General features: G+C 54.9%; 3 protein-coding genes and 1 long non-coding RNA gene across 18 annotated transcripts in view; 3 read left to right on the top strand and 1 right to left on the bottom strand.

Moving 5' to 3' along the window:
• Positions 1-5,192, top strand: part of STK40 (serine/threonine kinase 40) — a 56,517-nt gene extending 51,325 nt beyond the window's left edge. For both annotated transcript variants that reach the window (XM_074305158.1, XM_074305157.1), the window contains exons 8-11: positions 2,599-2,743; positions 3,013-3,132; positions 3,800-3,884; positions 4,764-5,192. In XM_074305158.1, coding sequence (XP_074161259.1) covers positions 2,599-2,743; positions 3,013-3,132; positions 3,800-3,884; positions 4,764-4,982 — 569 coding nt within the window. In that variant the 3' untranslated portion in view covers positions 4,983-5,192. The remainder of the gene's footprint in view (positions 1-2,598; positions 2,744-3,012; positions 3,133-3,799; positions 3,885-4,763) is intronic.
• A 7,270-nt stretch (positions 5,193-12,462) lies between these two features.
• On the top strand, positions 12,463-15,546 carry EVA1B (eva-1 homolog B). Of its 4 annotated transcripts, none has more exons than XM_074305159.1 (3): positions 12,463-12,619; positions 14,130-14,250; positions 14,467-15,546. In XM_074305159.1, the coding sequence occupies exons 1-3, from the start codon at positions 12,575-12,577 to the stop codon at positions 14,874-14,876; spliced, it is 576 nt and encodes a 191-aa protein (XP_074161260.1). In that variant the 5' UTR covers positions 12,463-12,574; the 3' UTR covers positions 14,877-15,546. The 4 variants fall into 4 exon arrangements, with proteins under 4 accessions (XP_074161260.1, XP_074161264.1, XP_074161263.1 ...); XM_074305163.1 differs by having other exon boundaries at positions 12,510-12,619; positions 14,140-14,250; XM_074305162.1 differs by lacking the exon at positions 12,463-12,619 and adding an exon at positions 12,895-13,371 and having other exon boundaries at positions 14,140-14,250.
• A 645-nt stretch (positions 15,547-16,191) lies between these two features.
• Positions 16,192-21,863, bottom strand: SH3D21 (SH3 domain containing 21). 11 transcript variants are annotated; one of them, XM_074305151.1, is made up of 17 exons: positions 21,621-21,734; positions 21,261-21,418; positions 21,116-21,176; positions 20,594-20,712; positions 20,399-20,489; positions 20,100-20,158; positions 19,950-19,992; positions 19,714-19,808; positions 19,526-19,612; positions 19,373-19,418; positions 19,091-19,150; positions 18,850-18,955; positions 18,620-18,714; positions 17,888-17,985; positions 17,107-17,573; positions 16,743-16,905; positions 16,192-16,534 (listed from the first exon to the last, which is right to left on the bottom strand). In XM_074305151.1, the coding sequence occupies exons 1-17, from the start codon at positions 21,622-21,624 to the stop codon at positions 16,493-16,495; spliced, it is 1,794 nt and encodes a 597-aa protein (XP_074161252.1). In that variant the 5' UTR covers positions 21,625-21,734; the 3' UTR covers positions 16,192-16,492. The 11 variants fall into 11 exon arrangements, with proteins under 11 accessions (XP_074161252.1, XP_074161253.1, XP_074161247.1 ...); XM_074305152.1 differs by having other exon boundaries at positions 16,743-16,806; XM_074305146.1 differs by having other exon boundaries at positions 21,261-21,863.
• Positions 21,048-22,318, top strand: LOC141563704 (uncharacterized). Its single transcript, XR_012488482.1, has 2 exons — positions 21,048-21,701; positions 22,011-22,318. It is a non-coding gene; the product is annotated as an uncharacterized LOC141563704 (long non-coding RNA).
• The last annotated feature ends 365 nt before the right edge of the window (positions 22,319-22,683 follow it).

Here is a 22,683-nt window from a genome sequence, read left to right as displayed (position 1 = left end):
TTAACATGTATTGGATTACCTGCCATCTAGGGGGAGAGAGGTGGAGGAATGAAGGGGAAAATTTGGAACACAAGGTTTTGCCAGGATCAATTTTGAAATATGTTTTATAAATAAAAAGCTTTTAAAATAATAACAAATAAAAATAATGACATTTAAAAAAATTTTTAAAAATAGAAAGAGTATCTCCAGCCCAAGGGACAGCCAGGAAAAATGCCTAGGGCTGAGAGAATGGGGTATCTTGTTCAAAGAATAGCCAGGAGGTCAACATCACTTGATTGAAGAGTATAGATTTCAGGGAGAAAGGTGTAAGGAAGATAGGAGAATACTAGGTTAGAAAGGATTTTGAATCCCAGAGCATTTGGTATTTGGTTCTGAAAGCCATAGGAAGCTGCTGAAATTTGAGGGGAGTGGGTGAGCAAGAGACATGGTAAAATGTACAATTTAGGAAAATCACTTCAGTGCCTGAATGGAGCATGGATTAGAATAAAGAGAGACTTGAGGCAGACAGACCCACCAGAAGCTATTGCAGTAATCAAGTTGTGAGATGATAGGGGAGCTTCCTTAGAGCAATAGCACAGGAGACCAAGAGGCATAATTTTTTTTAGTCTTAATAGTATTTTATCTTTCCAAATACATATAACGATAGTTTTCAATGTTCATTTTTGTAAGATTTTGGTTTCCAAATTTTTTCTCCTATCCTACCCTCTTTGCCCCTCTTCCCAACACAGCCAGCAGTCATGTTGTGCAAGAAAAATCATACCAAAAGGGGGAAGGAAAAAAAAACACACCAGAAACCAAACACAAAAGATTAAAATAGTATGCTTTCATTTACATTTGTCCTTAGTTTTCTCTCTGGGTATGAATGGCATTTTCCATCCCAAGTCTATTAGAATTATCTTGGATCACTGTCTTGTGGGGAAGATCTAAATGTATCCTAGCTGTTCATCACACAGTCTTGTGTTACTATGTACAATGTTCTCCTGGTTCTGCTCACTTCACTGAGCATCAGAAAAGTCTTTCCAGGCTTTTCTGAAATCAGCCTGTTTGTTCATCATTTCTCATAAAACAGTACTATTAGGCATATCCAGGAGAGATTGCAAAGGTGAAATCAGTAGGCCTTGCCAACAGCTTGAATATGCAAGGTAGGAGATTGTGAGGATTCCAAGATGACTCCAAGGGAGTCTTCCCCAACAGGGAAGATAATGTTGCTCTTGAAAGTATTTAATAGGAAAGGGTGGAGATAAGGGAAGGTTTGGGGGGAAATGAGTTCTGTTTTGGACATGGAATCTAAGATGTACGTCTGAAGACCAAAGGTCAGTGAAGGATTTGGGGCAGAATAGGGATATTTGAGAATCATCAGCATGGAGATGGTAATTAAATTCATGGAGCTGAAGAGATCAGTGAGCAGAGTAATATAGAGGGAGAAAAGCAGAGCACACAGACAGAATTCTGTTCAATTCTGCTGTTGGAGAGCATGACCTGGATGAGGATCCAGAGGAGGAGCTGTCAGATGGATAGGAGGAGAGCCAGGAGGATATGGTGCCCTGGAAACCCAGAGGGAAGACTGGGTGTCAGGGAGGTGAGAGTGACCAGCAGTGCCCGAGGCTGCCCAGTCAGGAACCATGAGGACAGGGAAGACGTTGGTGGGTTTGGCCCCTGAGAGAGAGCAGTTGGGGTGGGATGAGGTCACTGTTTTTGTTAACATGATCCCTGCCCACAAGATAGCTTGTTGCCTTACCAACCAGTTTAATTTTGCTTTAAAGATATCATTAAATCTTTATCATTGGAGGAAGGTTCTGTGGAATCATTATTGAATATCTAAAGCATCTATCGCTTCAGAGAACTTTTAACATCATATGATGAATTCAGAAGAGACAAGGCCCCTGCAGGACCTAGGTCCTTTCCACCTGTTTAAGTCTTTCGGTGATTCTGTGTTGTTCACAGGTTAAGAGGCCCATCTGTCCACGTTGGGAGTAAGGGTATGGGGGAGAGGGGAAAAGTCAGTCTGGCTTCAGCCAGGGCTTTCCTGCTTCTTTTGGCTGCCCTCTGAGGAGGGCTCCTCCCTGAGCCAGGCTTCTGGCTTCCTGGACTTTCACTGATACTCTTTCTTTCCATTAGAATGTCTCCCTCCTCTTTCTTTTTTTAGCCTGTTCAGTCAGGGCTTTGCCATCCCTCTTTTCCAGCTTAAATGCCATCTCTTCCACATAGTCCTCCAGCCTGGTCTCTGAAGTCAAGTGATCTTTCTTCCTCTGATTTAATCTTAGTTGATGTGCTTTTCAGCCATTATTATATGTAGATCTTATTCCCCAGACTAGAAGCCCCATGAGGGTAATGGCTGTGTCTTATTTCTCTTTCTCTCCTTGGCACCTTGCATGGCGCATTGTTACCTGGGAAGCCTGGAATGAATGAGTGTATGACAAATGAAGGAAGACTTCCTGAAGGAGGAAGCATTTAAACTGGGCTTTGAAATCTAGCTAAGCCATCAAGTGGAAATGGGAAGAGAGTGAGCCTTGTGCAGGAGGCACACCAGGCACGCGGAGGACCAGCGCTGAAAGGCCTGCTGGGCCCTGCCTGAGCAGTCTTTTTCTCCTCCTCTAGGTCGTCCATACCGAGGGAAGCCCAGTGACATGTGGGCGCTAGGGGTCGTGCTCTTCACCATGCTGTACGGGCAATTCCCCTTTTACGACAGCATCCCTCAGGAGCTCTTCCGGAAAATCAAAGCTGCTGAGTACACGATCCCAGAGTGAGTCATGGCCCGGGGCTTATAGTGAAGGCCGAGGATTGGGTGCCACGTTTTGTCCCAGCCCTGGGGACAGGGCAGGATGGGGAGGCCCCAGAGCAGTTTGTGGGAGACTTTTTGAGCCAGAGATAAGGTCTCTACCTCCTTCCTGACAGTGCTCACTGTTCTTTCCTTCTGCTCTCGGGCTCCCCAAGCAGTCCATCACCACTGTGTGGTCCCAGGTGCTGGGCCCCAAATCTAATGTCCCCTTTGCTTCCCTCTCTCTGGGGCAGGGATGGCCGGGTTTCTGAGAATACTGTGTGTCTCATCCGAAAGCTGCTAGTCCTCGACCCCCAGCAGCGCCTGGCGGCTCCGGAAGTACTCGAGTCTCTGGGTGCCATCATTGCCTCTTGGTGAGTAGCTCAGAGGACATATACTGGGCATTCCTGGGCCCTAGGACCGCAGGGCAGGCTACTAAGAGGGGTGGGGGTGGGGCAGTAGCTGGGCCTCCCTGGTGGGCCTTGCTCAAGTACAGAAGCGCCTTTTCTCACTTCAGTTTTCATGACTAGTGCAGAGCAGCCATGTGCATTCAGATGTAAATGAGACTTTAGGGTCCTGTGATAGAAAGGACTCTCTTGTCTCCAGGAGAAGAAACATTCTTACACTGTACAGAATCTGAGCCAAAATGGGGTGCTTTGGACCGTGACTTCCCCTTTCTGCTCAGACCCTATCTGGGGTTCACATTGGAGGATGGTCCACCGAAATAGGAGGGTCTGTGGAAAGGGGCAGGGCACAGTGTCAGGCATGAAGAAGAAAAGACCAGGGAAGGCCTGAAGGTCATTATTGGAATTCCAGGAAGATTAGATTTGTGTTTTGCAGAGTTTTCCAGCAGTCAGATTGGTGAGCAGCTCCCCATCCCCCAGGGAGCGCTCGAGACAGTCTTCAGACAGACTTGGAGTTAAATGATTGCAGGAAGATAGTTGTGGCTAATGAAGGACACAGGACTCAGAAGCTTAGATTGGGGGGGGGGGTCTGTTCTGCCCCCCGTTGGCACTGACACAGTGGCCTCTTCCCCTACAGGCAGTCGGTGTCTTCACTCAGTGGGCCTTTGCAGGTGGTCCCAGATATTGATGACCAGATGAACAGCTCAGACAGTTCCCAGGAGGTGAGGGGCCGGCGGGAGGGGATGAGGGAGCCTGCAGGTTTGCATCCAGGGGCTCACTTGAAGCCAAGCCTGGTGTCATGGGGGGAGAGGGCACCTGCTTGGGCAGTTCCTTTCATGGAGGTTCCCTGGACAAAGAGGGCAGGATTGAAGGTGGGGACATTGGGGCGACACCAGCCAGTTAACATGTCCTGTCGTGGGCTCTTTGTAAGGGTCCCCTGGGATCCTGTGACTGGGGGGGGGCTCTACACACACACACACACACACACACACACGAGGGGAAAGCTCTGCTCCCAACACGTTTGTTTTATTTTGGAGATGCACTGAATGGGCTTCTGGACAGAATAGTTCAGGGCTGATAGGGCCAGCAGGCGTTCTATTTGGAGGCGAGCGCCCTCCCCCTCCCCCCATGCCCTCCACTCAGCCCGTGGGTGCCCAAGACAGAACCGACTGTTTCCCAGCATCCTGTCAGCCATCACCAGGCAGAGAGAAGGCTTCTCCCAAGGGGGATTTGTGTCCAATGGTGCTGAGCACACACCAGGCCCTCCCCAGGCCACTCGGAAAGGCCCGAGCTGCTCCAAATTGGCCATGACCTTGTGTACTGGGAGGATAGGATCGGGGCCAGGGCTGGGGCTGCTGCTCCTGAACCCCAAGGGATGAGGGTGAGGGAGATGGGGGGTCCTGGCTCTGCCCCTGAGTCATCTCAGGGCTCATGGGGGACACTCTCATCCCTTTTCTGAAATGTCATGTGGCTGTAGAGATTTCCAGAGTCCCTGCCAGCTCTGACTAGCACAGTGGGCTCCAGAGCCTGGGATGGCGGAGGATGGGGGCCACCCCAGCTAGGAGCAGTTTGACGAGGGACCCTTGTTCCCCCCACACCAGGCCAAGGTGACAGAGGAGTGTTCCCAGTACGAGTTTGAGAACTACATGCGGCAGCAGCTGCTCCTGGCTGAGGAAAAGAGCACCCTGCACGAGGCCAGGAGCTTCCTGCAGAAGCGACAGTTTGGGAGTGTGCCCCCCGTCCGGCGGCTGGGCCGGGACGCCCAGCCCATGAATCCCCTGGACGCAGCCATCCTCGCGCAGCGCTACCTCCGGAAATAGCGAGGGGCGCCGGCCCGGCCGCGGTGCCCGTTCTCCAGCAATAGCTACCCCTGCCCCCAGGGCCCGGCAGGTAACCTCGGCTCTCTGGGGCACCTCTGGCGGCCACTTTCTCCAGAGCAACACACTCTGCTAGCAGCATATGGAATGATCGATCGGCTGTTTGTTTTTTAATCTGAAAAGCCTAGACAACTAATCTGCTTTTAATCATGACTTTAATCTACCTCTTGTCTTTTTAACCAACCATGCTGTCTCTGGAACGAGTGCCCTGGAGAGAGTCCTGGGTCCTTCTGGCCGGATGGGCCAGGCAGCGGCCCCGGAGGAACTGCTCCAGGGGGGTTGAATAAGCTGAGTGGTGGGAGTTGGAGCAACTGTTTCTTAAAGCCTGAATCCCCCTCCTTTCCGAGTCCCTGCCCTCCCTCCCCTTTCCCAGTCCCCTTGAACTCTCCTCACCTTGACTTCTATAAGCTTCAAGAAACTTGCCTCATCTTATCCTGGTTCCTAAATATTTATTTTTTTTTTTTACAGAAAGGAGCTAGTTTGTCTCTCCCTTCTTTGTGTCTGGACTTGGGCCTCGATGCCCAAGCCCAGCAGTCACTGGGGGCACGGCCAGTTGTCCGAGCTAACTCCAGCAGACACCAAGACCTGCCGGAGGTGAGGGGGCTGGTGCAGAGAAGCCCCTGCCCCCTCTGGCTAGTGACCATCCTCTTTTTTAAAAAGGTCTTTGACACTATTTGTGTTCCTTTTTCCGTAGCTTATCTGAGGTGCCGTACACTTGCATTACTTCTGATTTTCACATCTTCACACACTCATCGTGGTACACAGAGATCTAATATATGACTTACAATGTGAAAGACGTTCCTCAGAACAGCCAGTCTGAGATCTGGGCCAGGCGCCGGGGTGGGGGCAGCCCGGTGTCTCTGCTCTGTTTCTCCTCTGTGGCTAGTGTCTGTGGCCCGTGGGTGCCCCTGGAATCTCCTGGGCAAGAGGAGGCCCTGACCCCCCCAGCTTAGAACAGACACACCCTTCCTTTTGAGCTTCGTTGTTGTGAACTGGATGCCTGTCTCTCCAGATGGAGCCCTCTGTCCCCCATCCCCCAACGCTTCCTCAGAGCTCTGACCGGGGAGCCCTCTGGGTCAGACTTTCCTGCCCTTTTGCCCATCCCCCGCTTTCCCTTCCAGAGAGAAGACAGGCTCTAGTGGCTGACAGATCCCTAGCTGGATCATGATGTCCCCAATCCTACAGTTGTAGCACCAGGCCCCTTGGAGCCACACCCTCCTCCCCAAGATGGTGCAGGAGGAGGGAAGATGGAGACTGCCCTCGGTTCTCCCCCATCCTGGTTCCCCCATGCTGACTCACTGTGAGTGACCTTGGGCAAGTTACAAACCTCTGTGCCTCAGTTTCCCCATCTGGAAAAAATGGGGCCAACTCTTGCCAGCAAGTTAGCAGGGGCTGAGTGGGCTGGGGAGGGCCCAGTAGGCCCAAGCCCCCCTCTGCGGAGCCCTCTGCTAGCTTGCTCCTTGTTTGGGGAGAGCTCTGTTCTGTGTCATGCGTTTCCATGTGTGTGAGCACACACAGACATCTCGGTGACCCCAAGCACTTAAACCCTCCACGGAGGCCGCAGGCCTGCCTCTCCACGGCTGCAGGGGACACAGACCCAGCCCAGCACTGGGAGAGGAGGCACTGGGGAGCAGTCTTGTTTTTTATATTTATTTTTAAGGAAATTGTAAAGCTCTAAAGGGAGCAGAATCACAATCCATGAGTCCAGTGTCAAGTGGCGGCTGGTATGGCGTCCTGCCTCCCCTTGTGGAGCAGGCTGGGCCTTCAGAGGCACTGGGGGGCCCCCCTGAAGCCTCCCACCCTCCACCCGCTCCCCCTCACCATCCCCCCATTTCCCATCTTAGGAAAGTTCTGTTTCTCGCTGACTGGGGGTCTTTTCCCTCCTTTTCAAAGCAATATATTCTGGGGACTGCCAAGTTGTATCATACTGAATCTTCCCGTCCGGGTTTGTCGCCGATGATGATCCCGGTCTGTAGGGCAGCGGAGGAGGGGAGCTCGGGCCTGGAGGGGGGCCTGGGCGGGGCGGGGCACGCCGGAGGCCCAGGACTTGTTTCAGCGGGAGTGGAACATGCTGAAGAGGCATTGTTGTAAAGAAACAAAATAAAATGTAAAAGTCACAAAAAAATTTGTATAAAGACCTATTTTTGTACTACATCAGAACTATTCCTGCATGTCTGCAATAAAATTTCCTAATGTAGAACCACGCCGGCTATGTGTCGCTTCTTGCCGCCCTCGGGGACGCCCGGTCCCATGGCCCGGGACCCGGGAGTCTCCACATCCCTTCCGGCTGCAACGGGCAGGCTTGGACACCAGAGGGCAGCCAAGGCCCCAAGAGGGGGGAGGGGCGGCCTCAGCCCGCCAGTCCCTGCCCAGACCGTCCGCTGGGGTCCCCGGAGGCGTTGACCCTAAAGCCTGCCAGGGAAGTGTCCTGGGCTCCAAGTGGGGATCGTGGCCCTGGAAATGTAAATTCTGGGGGACTCGAGGAAACGTTAACTGGGGGGAGGAAGGGGTCGTGACCTGGGGCGCTAGGCCCGAGGACCAGCCGCTTGCCCCACACAAGACCCCTCCCCCTTCTTGGGGCCCTCCCTGCCGCTGGCCGGGCTTTTCCCGGAGCCTCAGCGGGGGGAGGGGGGGCAGCTGGAAGAGGGTGTCAGGGAGCGTTCCCACGATGCGCACCCGCACGGCCCCCGCCCCGGCCTGCCTGCGAGCCCAGAGCACTTCCCTCCCCCGCCCCTCCCCCCGTGAGGAATGAGGGCGGGCCCACGGGGGAGCGGACACTGCGGGCCAGTCCCAGGCCGGGCCAACCTCCGGCCCTGTCCCGCGGCTCCTCCAGCCCGATGGATCCTGCCGAGCCCTCGTGGGCCCTGCCCGCCCGGGCCAAGGTTCCGTACATCCCCAGCGCCCCCTCCGCTCTGCACCCGTCCTACATGCAGCCGGCCCAATTCCAGTGAGGCGCAGGGATCCGTGCCCCCACACAGCCCTCCGCGGTGGGAGGCCCTCCTCCCCTCCCCCAGCCCGAGCTCGGGCTCTTTGCCGAAGGCTCCCCCCAGAGTCCGCCGAGGCGGCGGCTCAGAGCGGGATGGATTGTACTGGACTGCCGAGGACCAGGCTGCAGTCAGGTCTGCCGAGGGAACCAGGGCTGTCTGTCTCCGCAGCCTGCCTGCTGTGTGAGCTCGGCCGAGATGCTGCCCCTCTCTGTGCCTGCCTTAGGGCTTCCTCGCCTTTCCTTGGGAGACGATTGGGGGCGTGTCCTGCCCAGAACCGCTCAGCTCCCGAGTGTCCGAAGCCAGGCCTGCTCCGGGCCGTGCTCCGCCCTTGGGCCAGCTCGCCGTCCGGGACTCCGGAACTCCAGGGCCCCTCCACATCTACGACTCCCAGGGTTGCCGGCCACGAACGTTCAAAGGCTTCTTAGATTCATGCTCACTGGAATGCAAAAAGGCTCACAGGCGGGGTGACCTGCCCGCCTTTTCACCAAGGAGAGACCGCTCCTTAAGCACCTCGGCCCAAAGGGGCATCCCCAAGCTTGGAGGCCCCCTCTCAACCTCTTACTGTTATTTCTGAGATCTCTATATTGGGGGACGGCAAAGATCTAACGGGATTTTACTTAATTAAACAATATTCTTTTTTCCACTTAAAAGCATTTTATTTTCCCCCAATTATATGTAAAGATAGCTTTCAACACTCATTTTTACGAGAATTTTATTTCCAGAATTTCTCCCTCTCCCATCCCCAAGACAGCAATCCATCTGACGCAGGTTAAAGAGATAGCACCTCACCCCCACGAGTGGTTTAATATGATGGAAAAGGAAAATGATACGTGTTGGAGAAATTTGGGGGAAGCTAGAGCCCCGATGCATCGCTGGTGGAGCTGTGACGGGATCCAACCACTCCGGAGTAGTGTGGAGCTGGGCCCAGAGGGCCTTTCGATCCAGCTGTACCCCTATCTGCATCTCAAAGGGGCCATAAAAAAGGGAAAGGGCCCATGGGTACAGAAATACTGTTAAGCGGCTCTCTGTAGTGGGAAGAATTGGGGATTGTGGGGATGCTCATTAATGTGAACGGCCGACCAAGCGGTGGTCCGTGAATGGAATGGAATTGTTCTATAAGCAATGATGAGCAAGCCGATTTCAGAAAAGCTCGAAAGACAGGTGAGCTGAGGCAAGTAAATGGAGCAGAACCAGGAGAACGTCGTACACAGTACAGCAAGGTTGGGTGATGATCAGCTAGGATAGAACAATCCAAGACAATTCCAAAAGACTTGGGGTGCAAGATGCCGTCCATATTCGGAGAAAGAACTAAGCGAAAAAATTAAAAAGGAAAAAATAAAACATGAAAAAACTAGGGAAGACTGCAAATGGAAGCAGACTATTTTCACTTTTTTGTTGTTTAGTGTTTTGTTTTCCATGCTTGTCTTTCATTCTGATTCTTTTACAACATAACTAATGTGGAAATATTTAATTTTTTTTAATTAAAGCATTTTATTTTTCAGAATATATGCATGGATAATTCTGCAACATTAGCCCTTGCAAAACCTTTGTCCCAGTTCCCCACCTCCCTCCCCTAGATGGCAAGTAGTCCAATATACATTAAATAGTGGTGAAATATATATGTATATATATATAATATGGTGTCTTGATTGTGATACCACAATATAGCCTCTTTTCTTCACAGATATACCTTCTCCAGCCTCATTTCTCTTGGTGTTCAAATGAGCCATTAGGTAACCTCAAATATCCTTTCTAACTCTGAGTCTGTAATCTTAATTCATTTTACATCAGTTTGTGCTTCTCTGTTTTTCACCTATATTGGTTTTCCCCCCTGAGGCGATTGGGGTTAAGTGGCTTGCCCAGGATCACACAGCTAGGGAGTGTTAAGTGTCTGAGGTCAAATTTGAACTGGGGTCCTCCTGACTTAACTGTTAGTTAATTATGCCATAAGACATCACTTTCATACGCTATAATTTAACTTTCCCAATTGCTTTGTCTCCATGTTTCTGCCGCCCCAAAACAAACAAAAGAAAACCTGCTGCTAGGAATATCTGTGGTGTCCTTTCTGTCTCTGACTTCCTTGCTATACATGTCTGGACACGAGATCTCTACAGCCATTCCCAACACTGTCACCAGGGGACATAGCACATCTGATCATTATTGGTCCACTTTCCAGGAAGGAGCTGGGGAAGCAGTGGGGGGTCCTTGTTCTTCTTGCTTGATACAGTCCCCCCAAATGTGTGTGGATACATGTGTATGTATCTGCACATATAATAAATCCTTCTTTGGGACTGCCCAAACCTTTGCTTTTTTATAGCTCTCTGAGGTGCCATCCTGCCACAAAATTCAGGGGTTCTTTGAGAGGGCTAAAAACCTTTGGTGATGGCCAGTTTCCTCTCTTACTTGCAAGCAAGCATACAGATTACTTGTGTGGGTCATTGTTTGCAGGCTGTTGCTATTTGCAGAGTCAATCTCTGCAAATATTGAGCCCGACACTTTGCAGACCCCATAGTTTCTTGGTGAATCTGTTACAAAATCTAACCCAGTGTGACTGCAGAGCATGAGCATAAGCGATCACATCCGTCTCTGCTTAACAGGGGTTATCTGTAGGATCTGTGGATATTTGAGGAGCTTATTGCATGTGCACAGCGCCCTTCCCATTCCTCTCTCCTGTTCCGTCCACCTTGGGGGGGGGGGTCCCAGCCAGCCATAGCTCCATTTGGGGGTGTAAGATTATCATCACAGTGATTTTTATACCTGCCTCCATCACCGGTGGCTGCCCCATTCTCTGCCCCGGCACTCTCTCTTTAGCTGCTTTGGTCTCACAGAGTATCCCATAAAGTCTGGGAGTCTGTCATTGGAACCCACTTGAAGATGTGGGATAGTAGGGGAAGGGTGACGACAGAGGGTCAGAAGAAGAGCTGTAATTACACAAGAAGGGAGCTCACTGTATAAATGGGGAAATGGAGGCCCACAGAGAGAAAGTGAGGGACCCCGCATTGATCATACAAAAAGAAACCCAGCAGTTTTGACCATCTGGTCCCTCTCCAAGGATACTGCTCCTTAAAGCCTTTATGTGTAGACCTCTCTGATTTCCTGTCTTCCCAGATACTATGTAACTTTGCACATTATAAAGTGAGTGATCCCCCATAGAGCGGATGGAGCACCAAAGTGGGAGACAAGTATCAAGTCTCAGATACTCACTAGCTGTGAGAGTGGGCACGTGACATATCCTGTCTGCCTCTATTTCCACACCTGTAAAATGGGGAATAATAGCTCCTAGGGTTAGCGTGAGGATCAAATGAGGTAAAATTTAAAGAGTGCTTAGCACAGTACTTGGCTAGTAGGTATTTAATGAGTGCTTATATTCCTTTCCCCACTATGGTAACTTTGAATCAGAGGAGTGATTTTTTCTGACGGGAATTTAAAAACAAGTAGGGGGAGGCCAGGGAATGGCAGAGGGATAAGTGTTAAGCCGATGAAGAAGATGGTTCTCCATTGACTAAAATGGAGTGGGGGGAGGGCAGGATCCCATGGTCGAAGGGTTTTTTGGTGCTTTTATTCAGCCTCTAATTTGAAGAGGATCACAGACTGTTAATCTTGTTAGGGTCATGGGAATATAGTATTAGAGTTGGAAGGGATCAGAAGTAGCCCAGCCCGAAGTCCTCCCCCTCCCACTTTACAAATAGAAAACTGAAGTCCCAAGAGCGGGGTGACTGGACAGAGCTGGGCTCTCTGAGTAACCAAAGTTCTGTACAGAGATGGGCTAGGTCAGACCAGCTAGCCCTCAACCCCATCCTTCCTGGCTGGACCTTCCTCACTTCCTCTAAGAGACTTCTGGAATTGTAAAACAACTCAACTCGGCCAGGGAAGTCTTCCCCAGCCCCCAGCCAAGCCTGCTCCTAACACGACCCCATCTCTGAGTGGGGCCTCCAGCCCTTTCCCTTCTTCCCCACTCAGAGCAGAGCTGGGGGCCTGGAGGGAGCTTGCAGCAGCCTGCTGGGAGCCTCGGCTATGTCAACAATTTCCTCCATTCCATTCCCTTCTCCTCCCCCCCTTCCCTCCAATCCAACTACTCCCCCCCCCAACGTTCCAGACATCGCTGCGGCTTGGGGCTCTACTAGAACTCCCCATGATTCTCGTGCATATGATGACATATGTTGGTTGCAAATGTCCCCCAAACTTGCAAGCACATGAGTGCAGATGGTGCACAATAATCTGCCTTCCTGAACAAGCTCACACGCATTTACACCCATCCATGCACACACAGACATAGCCTGCAGCTCTCCAGCAGCCTTAGGAATGGAATCCAGCAATCATTAACCCCAGACTGGCTCGGGCTCAGCCAGGCAGACACATTCCCGCCCCCCCCCACCTGAGCAGGCCTCCTACTGGGCCCCTGACCCTTCCCGCCCCTTGCCCTCTACTACCTCCCCACACAGATGAGGAGGGGAGAAAAGGGGAGGGAGGATTCCCTTGGCTCTTGTACTGTTGCTTCCCAGCTCCCCGAGGCCTGGCGTTGAGTCCCATCTCCCCATAAGTTGTCCGATGGGATGCCGGAGCTCGGAGCTGGAGCCTGAGCTTGTGGGAAAGGTTGGTTGGGACTCAGGGACACTGCGGTGGGGGCCATGTCTTGGAAACCGAAGTTCTGGGGAGGGGCGCCAACGGAAGCGGGGGAGACGAAGCTGGAGATGGGGGCGTGTTAGGGGCAGAGGCGCTCAGGGACTCGGGGTGCGAAAGTCTAAGATAAAGGTGGGATCTGGGAAGAGGGGAGACTCATTCAGAAAGGAGGGGAGCTGAGGATTGAATCTGAAAGGCCGATTGGGACTCTGCGGCTGGGGGAGGGACTCGTAGGAGTTCTGAGAGGAGGGGAGCTCGATGGGGCGGAGAAGAGCGTAGTCGGGAGCTTTCGAAGCTCTAGAGCGAGAACGAGAGCCGCAGGACCCCACGGACGGGCGATAAAGAGTAGGGACTGGCCAAAGCGCGCAGACACTCCCCCTCCCTCCCTCCCTCCGTCCCTCTCCAGGGCCGCTCGGGTTCTCCAAAAGCCCGTTTCCTGTGCCGGGGGTGGGGGTGGGAGGCGGGGCGGGGGCGCTCTCCCCTCCCACCCCCCCCTTCCTTTCCTCCCTACCCCTCCTGGGCCCTCCTCCTTCCTCGGAGGAAACTTTCCGTCCGCTCCGTTGGCGGCCGGGCCGTGGCTCCAGGCCCCCCCAGGATTGCCTAACCCACCGCCGGACGGGGCGGACAGAACTTCCTCTGTCCCTTTCCCGCCATGGAGGCGCTGGGCAAGTCGGGGGGCGCTCCGGGTAACTGAAGCTGTGACTGAAGCTGCTGGGCTGCGCCGGGTGAGTGAGGGGGATCTGGGGCCCGGAATCCCGGGCCCCTACAGCGGCCTGAAAGGGCAGGGTCTGCGGGGTGTGCCGGCTCCCAGCGGGGAGGGGGTGAGGTACTATCTCCGGCCCTAAAGGATTCCGGGAGGGCGCTCCCTAGCCTTTTTTTTTTTTTTTTTTTTTAATCTCTCCGAAAAATAATAACCCTCCCACCTCAGCTGGCCCGTTTCCCAAGAGGATGCCCTAAGATCAGTCTCCAATCTTTAAATTACTCCCCCTTTAAACTAGCTCCCTTCCTCAGAGCATCCCATCCCCCAAATGACCCCAAATGAGGGCTTCCCAGACCCTCCCAGCAGCCTTTCCCCCATCCCCCAGCTCCAGTCTCAGCCTTGCAGAAGGGACCGAGGAGATTTGGAGGCTCTTGCCCTCCCCACATACAAACCCCAGGGGAGACAAGGACGAGAACTGAGACTAGTCTTTCGATGGTCCAGCCCTGTGTGGAAGCGGGACCGAGCCATCTGTGGATCTGGAGTAACGTTCTCTGCCTCCTAGGGAGTGGCTTCCACTGTGGGCGGAGGAGGTTATGTAGAGTGAGGGGAAGGGGATGAGATCGGAAGCCCTTGCTTAGCCTTCAAAAGGAGAGATGGGGTCAAAAAGTGCTAATTGTTTCTAAGGCGCGGGAAAGGGTTGCACAGGGATTGAGACCCGAGCTTGCAGATTCCCGGCCTTCTCCCCTCCCAATTCGAGAATAATGCAAGCATCTTGACCCTTAGTCTTTTACAGACATTTTCGGGGGCCTTCCACCCTATACCCTCCACAAAAGGAACATGGAGGCCCGGAAACGAGACATGGAACTGATCAGTAATAGCCTGGCAGCCTACGCATATGTCCGAGGTGAGTGCTGGGTATAAGGAGGGCTGCTTAACTCCTAGCCCAGCTGCCTCGGACTTTAGACCCCGCGATGGACCCTGCATGGACTCTTATGGTGAAGCTAGCCCCCAGCCCTGAAGTCACTGGCTGCCAGGCTGTCGGGAGGGAGGGGAGAGGGAGGGGACGGACCCTTGCCGGTTACAGGCCCCAGCCTGATCCTGCCAACCCTAATTTTTCCAGATCATCCTGAGAGTTTCGGGCTCTACTTTGTCCTGGGCATATGCTTTGGGCTCTTGCTGACCCTTTGCTTGCTGGTCATCCGGATCTCCTGCCGACCCCACCCTAGGCCTTCTGGAAAAGGCCTCCAAAAAATCTCCAGAGGAGACCTCCCGGATGGGGACGAGGATGAAGACGAGGACGATACCGACACCATGACCCGGCTGGGCCCCGATGATGCTGGATCAGGCCCAGAACTGACCCCAGAGATGGACAGCCCCCTCAGCGTCAACGTCTTCACCTCTGCGGAAGAGCTGGAAAGAGCCCAGCGTCTAGAAGAGCGAGAGCGGATCCTGCGGGAAATCTGGCGAACCGGGCAGCCTGACCTCCTCGGCACCGGCACCGGCACTGTGGGGAGGGTTCATTATTACTGATGGACCTTCCTGCAAGGAACTCTGGGAACCGACTTGCAAATGAGCCACCTTTCTCTTAGATGCTAGGGGAGAACTCTCTCCTGCTCCCCCAGGCCTCTAGACTGGATCAGTTCTCTTCCACGGTGCTAAGGCTGGACTCCCTCTTGGGGAATGAGCCCCTCAATTTCCTTAATGGATCCCAAGGAGTAGGGACAGGAGGAAGAGAAGTCTCTCCTGGGAGTTTTAAGTGACCAATGAAAGCTGCCTTATCAACTCCTCTCTGTCCTCTTCACGCATGGTCCCCCCCTTCAGGATAGAGGAAACTTTCAGGGCTGATCTTCAGGTTGAGGGGGAGCATATTGGAGTCGGTTCCTAAACGGTTTTCCTTCCTCTTATTTGGGGAGAACGGGCTCAAGTGGCTCCCCAGAGGAGGGGACCCCTGAAGATCAGGGAGACCGGGAGAGTCTGGACTGAAAGCCGAAAGGGGATATGCCCCCGTAGCACGATAATCTGGCCTCCCTCCCACCGACATCCCTTCCCCTCCCACCAAAAGCCTCTGGGCCCTGGTCCCTTAGAAAAATGTTTTGTTTCATTTTCTACCACGCCCCTATTTCCGCCGCCTTTCCCCGGCTTGGGAAGGACACTGACCTTGAGGGCTTGGCTAAGATTAGCTATATGTAGCGTGACCGCCTGCCGTGTAATAGTGTCTTCTTTGGGTTTGTGGAATTGTATCTAAAGCCCGACGTCCCATGGTGTCTGGGGGTGGGTGGGGGTGACATCCTTCCCCCTAAGGGAGAAGTGCTGCCTTTTTGGTGCGGTGATGGACGTTGCCCAAAAGCGGCATGGGATGTCTGAGGGATACGTGGATTTTTTTTGGGGGGAGGGCGTCTCGGAGTGGGGGTTGTGGCGTTATTGGGGGGGTGTCTTGGGTTCCTATAGTTCTGCGTGGGGGGGGGGGAAGCCTGTCTCGTTCAGTGTGTGAGGAATACGTATAACTGTCTTTCCTGGCCCTCCCTCTCCAGATGTGTTCCAGGCTGGGCTGGGCTTCGGAATCCGGGTTCGGTAGAGGGCCGAGACAGGCTCGGACCCCACCAACCCGCTTCGGCCCCTTGCGGGAGGCGGAGTCGTTTCCCATGTGCCAGGCTCGGCCAGTCTCTCTCCAGCCCAGCCACGTCCGGACGGATAAAAATAGCCCCACGGCCCTGGCGTTAATAGGAGCCACATGTTCGCCAGATGTGCCCGTGGGCTGAGAGGGGGCCAGAGAGACACGCCCACCGGAGGCCCGAGCCGCTAAGGCCCGGTCCCTCCCCAACTAGCCCCGCCTCTCAGGCGCAAATACAAATACAACTTTATTTCTCTGTTTCTGACAGCTGGGGGGGAGGGGGGAGACAGGATGGGTTTGGGGAGGGTGTTTAAGGCGGGGCCGAGGAGCGGGGCCCAGAGCTCCGGCCAGTCTCTGGCGAGGAGTTTGTGGAGGCCCAGCTACGACCCCCTTCCCTTCGCCCGCAAAGCCCCAAAGGGAGGGTGGTGATGGTAGTGCCTGAAGCTCCCCCTCCATGGAGGGATGGGGCTCTCGAAACGGGGAGGAGGCGCAGCCAGAATCCGACGGCCAGGACAAGCCCCCTCCGGGCGGAACCCTAGACCACGTTAGTCTTAGGTTTCAGATTCTCGAACTTAGCCTCGGGTAGGGAAAGAGAAAGAGAGAGGAAGGACCCGCCCCCAACCCTCCTCCCCTCCTCCCCCACCGTCCCAACCGGTCTCTTTCTTCCTGCTCTGTGCTCTGGAATCCAGAGACCCTCCTGGAATAAGCCATGGCAGGCCAAGGGTTTCTGGGCGCTCTTTACAAGGCTCTTCCCCCAGTTCTGGGATCCCCCTTCGCTCCCCTACCTGCAGCTCCTGTCTCTTCTCCCGTTCAGTTTTCAGCGCCTTCAGGATTTCTGACAAGTCCTTTCTGGGGACAACAGGCCAGCTCAACCCCAGCTTTCCAGCCCCGGCCCCACAGCTCTCTCTCACTGGACCCGGGTCGGGAGGCTGCTGCATCTTTCCTCCCCTAATAGATGGGGAAACTGAGGCCCAGAGATGTGACAGGAGGCTTCCTATGACTCGGGGAAATATCTCAGAGCTCAGAACCAAACCTAGGCCCAAAGATCCCCAATGGGGGTGGCGGGGGGCAGTATCTTTCTCTTCATTGCCCAGTCTCCCCCCCTTTCATTCCGCCCCCTCTCCTGGCATCCCCCCCCCAGGTACTCACTGCAGCTGGGACACCAGACACGACATCGTCCCCCTCAGAGAAGAGACTTCGGCCTGCATCTGATCCATGCGCTCTGTCAAGTCTATCAGGGTGGTGGCGGGCACTCTCTCTGCATCCACCGGCAGCCTCCGCTCAGAATCACCAGCGCCGGGGGCTACCTGGGAGCCTGAGGGGCAGTGCTCTGGGACCACAGCCGCCTCTAAGGGCGGCTTATCCGTGGCCGAGGAGTTGCCCTTATCTAGCGAGTCTTGGTCCGTGGAGGGGGTCCCCCCTAAGCTCTTCTCTGACGGGGAGGGCTTATCCGCTGAGCTGCTGTCCCGATGAGCAGGCTTTTCATTTTGTTTCTTCTCCCGGGAAGGGGCCTTCTCTTGGAACGATTTATCCCGAAAAACAGCTTTATCCGAGGCGTTTTGTTTGGTCTTGGGGTGGTGGCTCTTTGTCAAACTGGACTTCTCTTCTTCACGTCCCTAGGAGAAAGAGGGTTAAAAAGGAAGGAAAGGAAAAGCCTGGTCCTGGGGGGAATAATACAGGCAAGTCAAAGGCTGGACAGAAGGATGTGGGGGGTGGGAGGAGGAACTCCATCCTGGAAAAGGTTGGAAGTAGCTAAGTCTTCATCTCCCTAGAACTTTCCTGCCACCTGCCACCTTCTACTCACCTGGTGGGCCAGATGTCCACCAGTCACACCCCCTTAGGGACCTCCAGGCAATCTCCAGCCCAGCCCTGTCCTCTCTTTAGGGTGGTGGTAGTAATTGGGGCAAAATAGGGGCCTGGGGATCCTCACAGGAGTGGGGGTCTGGCTGAAGTTGGGAGGATTTCGACCCTGAGGCTTCGACCGAGTCTTGGAGTCATCATTGCTTCTGTCATTGCTTTTGCCTGGCACTGGAAAAGTCAGACAGATGGTCATTGGACAGGGAGACAGACAGGAAGATTCCCAAGGGACCTAGAGAAGCTTATTATCACAGTGCTCTCTAATAGGGCGTCTCAGCCCATCCAACAATAGCTAATATTTATAGCAAACAGTCAGGATTTTGTTGCATAGGAAGTAGGGAGGTCCTACAAGTTGTATTTTCTCCCATCCTTATAGGTGATTAGTTAACTAAAGAGGGAGGCAAGGGTAGGATGTATGGGAGCAGGGAGATAGAGGAGCTTTCAGGGCTCTAGTCCAAGAGAAACCCCCCTCTGTTTTGCAAAAAATGAAAGAGATGAGGGAGACTAAGGAGCAGTCTGGCAGTTGTGTTCTAAGCCATCTCCTCCATACTCCTTCATTTTCTCCTCATGGTATCCCAGTGTCCCACATCCTCCCATTTGGCCCAGTGTCTACCAATCCTCCCATTTGGCCCAGTGTCTACCCTCCTTTTTCCCATCCCCCTTCCCTTTCAGTTCACTTTTCCACTGACCCACAGTGTCTACCTTCCTTTTTCCCATCCCCCATCCCCTTTGTTTTCTTTTCTGGTCTGAGAACTCAAACCAAACCAAAGTCACTCACAAAAACTTGGGACCTGCTTGGGCTCACCTCCTGGAATTCCTCTTTTGCCACCACCATCTTCTCTTCCTCCTTGTTCTCGAGAGATCTTCAATTTGTCCCCATTTGATCCTGCTGCCGACGGCCTAGGATACACTCAGGTCCCTGAGACTTTGAAGTTTTCCCTCTTTCAGTCCCACATCTAGTCCCCTTAAATCTTAGGGTGGAGGTGAGAAGGGCCAGCTGCTTTTGCAATCTCCTCAACCCCTTGGGATCAATACCTGGGTGTGGAGGGCCGAGGCTTAGAGGGCCTATTGGAGGCTGAAGACATCTTTTTGATAGGCGGCAGGGTGATTTTAGACTCCATCTTCTTAGGCTCCTTCGTAGCTGGAAAGAGTGGTGAGAGTACACTAGTTTGGCCATCCTCCTCTTCCTCCCCCATTTCGCTATCTTCTTTGCCGGAAATATGTGACCTGTCATATGATCCCTTGCTCCCCGCTCTAATTTCCATTTCCCCTTTACCTCTTGTTTCCTTGGCTGTCTGAGTCCTCCCATTGCAGACATGGTTTTCTTGACCAAACACTGATGGGAAGATGTGTGGGAATCACCCTGAGGACCCCGGCCCGTGCTCCCTCCCACCCCTACGGCCTGGCCTGCATAGGGAAACAGGAGAAATGGGGGCACCCACACAGCAGCCAAATGCTCTGCAATGGCACCCTTCTTTTGTCAGGGAGGAGAGAGTATGTCTTTGGGAGGTGGAGGAATGGGTGGGTGAGCACTTCTCCCCTTCAGGGAAGTCACTACCTGTTTCCTGGGGACTCAGCCGATGATGGACTGGGAGCTTCTTAATCTAAGAAAAAAGTGTGTGTTGGGGGATAGGATTAGAGACCCTGTTATATCTTCCCACTGAGATGAGCAGGAAGGATATGTATGATTAAGAAAAGACTCCATAATTACCTGGGGCAGCAAGAGGACAAAATTGTCTGGGAAAAATCCTCGTTTTCCTTCACATTCCCCCTCCCACCAGCCAGGGTTCTCTGTGTTCTAGGAAAAGATTGGGTAAATGGTGGAGGTCTTCCATGTTCAGGTACCCCCACCGAGGCTCAATCTATTCCAGCAGTTCATTCGCTCCTACCCCTCCTCACCTTTGTTAACACCTTCACCACAGTACCCTTCTGCAGGGCCAGCTCATCGGGCGCCTCAGGCTCATAGTCAAACAGAACTCGACAGCTTTCAGGTACTGGGTCAGTGGTGGGTGAGGATGTCAATCATGGGCCTGGGAGCCCCTTTCTCTGGGGCCCCTCCCCCCCCCAAGGTTAGGCTGAGAAGAGAGGATGGGCAAGGAGTTTGTGTGGTTGGGAGTCCCATGGGGATTACTCACCTGTTATGGGGTACTCGGGAGAGTCTTCCTGGGTCCCGGTCAGCTGGGAGGTAGGGGAGGGGCAGGGATGGAGGGATGGAGTCTCCTCGTTCCCAGCTCCTCCAAAGAGCCAGAAGCTCACCCCCCCCAATATTCTCATTTCCCCATTACCTTCAGAGAAGTCTGGACCACTCCAGTGGCCCTGGGGATGACATCAGGGATGATGGCTCCTGGGAAAAATCACAAAGAACTAAAGGGATATGGGACCATGGGGGGCCCCAGGATACCGGTTGAGCACTTCTGGAACTTGCGGGCAGAGAGTGAAAGATGCAGGAGGATTGCCAAAGAGGAAGCAGGATTTGGGGACCAGGGAGCAGGGGTCAGTGCGCTGAAATTGAGCATCCCCAAACAGGGAGTCGGGACTCGCTGAAGAACGAGTTGGGGTCTCAGCGCGGGTGTCCCGCTCTCACCATAGGGCCTGTAGTCCAGCTCTTGCACGAAGTTGGAGGGAAAGGCCCCCAGCTGCCCATTCTTCTTGCCCAGCCACCAGCCATCTTCAATCTGGAGGGAAATGGTCCCGGGGGCAGGCTGAAGTGTAGCAGCATCTCCGCGTGCACAACAGTCTGAAGCCCTGCCCGTTTTCCAGCGCGGAGCCCCTTCCTCACCTCTCGAAGCACTTGGACTATCTCCCCGGCTTGGAGCTTTAGCTCGTCGGGCTGCTCTGGGTTGTAGCTGAAGTTCACTTTACACCACCGCTGGGTAGTTGGAGGGCCCCCAGGCTGACCTGGGAGGGGGGTAGCGAGCTTTGGGTCAGAGGCCGGGGACCCGTCCCCGGGGCCCTCTCTCTCCCATCCCCCTGCGCTGGCCCCCAGGGGCCCTTACAATAGTAGGGGGGGTCCATGGCTGGGGGGAGGGCTCGGGGGCCGGACACGCACCCTCCCCCTTTCTCTATCCCTCCCCCAGCGCTCGGCGCCTCCCACCCCCGAGCCCCAAGCGAGTCCCCATTGGTTAGAAAGGCAAGCCCCTATTGTGTTCGAGCGCCCAATGACGACCCAGAGGAAGCTTCGGGGGCGGAGTTAGGGAAGCCCCCAGGTGCTCCGCCCCGCCCCCACCGCCTCAGGGAGAGGGGGGACGCGAGCGCTGCCTCCGCCCTCCGGGTCTCAGGACGGGTCCCCGCTGAGTCCCACCTCGGCGCGCAGAGCGGGGCCTGCGGGCGCGTCCGTCCCCCCGTAGACTCTCCGGGATCTCCTGGGTAAAGGCAATGGCCGAGAGTCAGTGGAGGCGGCGGGATTCGCGGCGCTGCCCCTCGGCCCCGCCCGGCCCCGCTCTCACCTGGGCGATGACTTTGGGGAAGAGACCGCGGCGATCCCCGAGCTCCCCCAGCAGCCAGCCGTCCTCGGGCCCCTGGTGCACTTCCCGGAGCACGTCCCCCGCGGCCAGGGTCAGCTCGTCCTCCCGCTGAGCCCGGTAGTCCTCCAGCACCAGCACCTCTGCGCGCGGGGAGCGGAGCAGTGAGGGGCCCGGCCGTTCCCGCCGGAGCCAGGCCCCGGCAGGCTGAGCCGCTTGTGTACGGGGGACAGCGCCCCTTCCCTGCACGGGAAAGCTGGGCCCCGAGCGAAAGCTGATCCTCCCTCGCGCCCCGGCCTTCGCAAAGTGCCCCCCAGACCGACCCCTTAAACGTCCCGCACGTACCCATGGCGTCTGGGGGCTCCAGGGACGGGCTGGCTCGGCTCCGCCAGCCTGGGTGAAAGGACTGGGCGGAGCCGCTCGCAGGTAAGCGGAGAGGGGAGGGGTCGGGGGTGGGAATGGGCTGGGGAGACTAGAAAGGCCACACCGCGTGCCTCTGGGGCAGGCAGCGGAGGAGGGGGCGGGGGGAGAGAGCGGTGACCGTGCCCCGAAACTTCTGCCCCCCTCCCCCATTACCACCTCCTTGGGAGAGCGAGGGCCCCTCCCCCCCAGGGTCCCGATAGCCGACTTCAGGGGTGCGGCGGCCCCCCACCCCCGCGGGCAGGCGCAGCCTAAAGGCGTGGGAAAGTAGTGGGCGGAAACGGGCTGCTACACTTGTGTTTTTCTTCTTCCCAGACTGCAGGGTCAATTCGTTGTGCCCAGCCCTGGGTACAGCCCGACGGGGCCTGGGTCGGGGTTCTGTGGTCGGCCCGACATCCCACCAGCTCTCCGGAGCAGGAGACCGGAAGCACGCCTCCCAACTACGGTGAACTATTTGCTGGCAGAAACCGACTTGGGCCGTGGGCAGAACAGGTTTGAGGACCCGAAGGGTAGAGTCAGTCTTCTCGGGAAGGCTTGTTTTAAAGAATCCCTAGAGGGGGAAGCTTCCAGGGATTTGCTCCAAGTGCCGGTTTATCTTTGACATAAATACCACGTTCCCGGTCCCAACAGCGAAAGCGTCCAAAGGTGTGCGTTATAGATTCCCATCATTGGTCCGGGAGGGGTGAGGGAGGGGAAGGGGCGGATGTCTCTGTGAAGATCCAGGAGCAGAGCCAAGGAAAGGGGACTGCAGATTAAGAAACTGCAGGGCCCCGATAGTCATTACACGATGCCCCCAGCAAATCCCCATTTCTTGGGCTAGAGGCACATCTAGCCCCGCATCAAATCCATCAAGCTCCTGGGCGTTTATGGCCTCAGTTTCTTGGCTCCGCCTCTCCTCTTATCTTTCTGCTTCCCCCCCCCCCCCAACCTGGCGAGATCCAGCTCAGGGCCTGGAGGGGGAGGGAGGGTTGAGTCACCCTGTGGGAGC

The sequence above is a fragment of the Sminthopsis crassicaudata genome, chromosome 3 (assembly GCF_048593235.1).
Source record: "Sminthopsis crassicaudata isolate SCR6 chromosome 3, ASM4859323v1, whole genome shotgun sequence".
NCBI lineage: Eukaryota > Metazoa > Chordata > Mammalia > Dasyuromorphia > Dasyuridae > Sminthopsis > Sminthopsis crassicaudata.
Note: the sequence above shows the minus strand (reverse complement) of the source record. Positions and strands in the feature narration are given on the sequence as shown.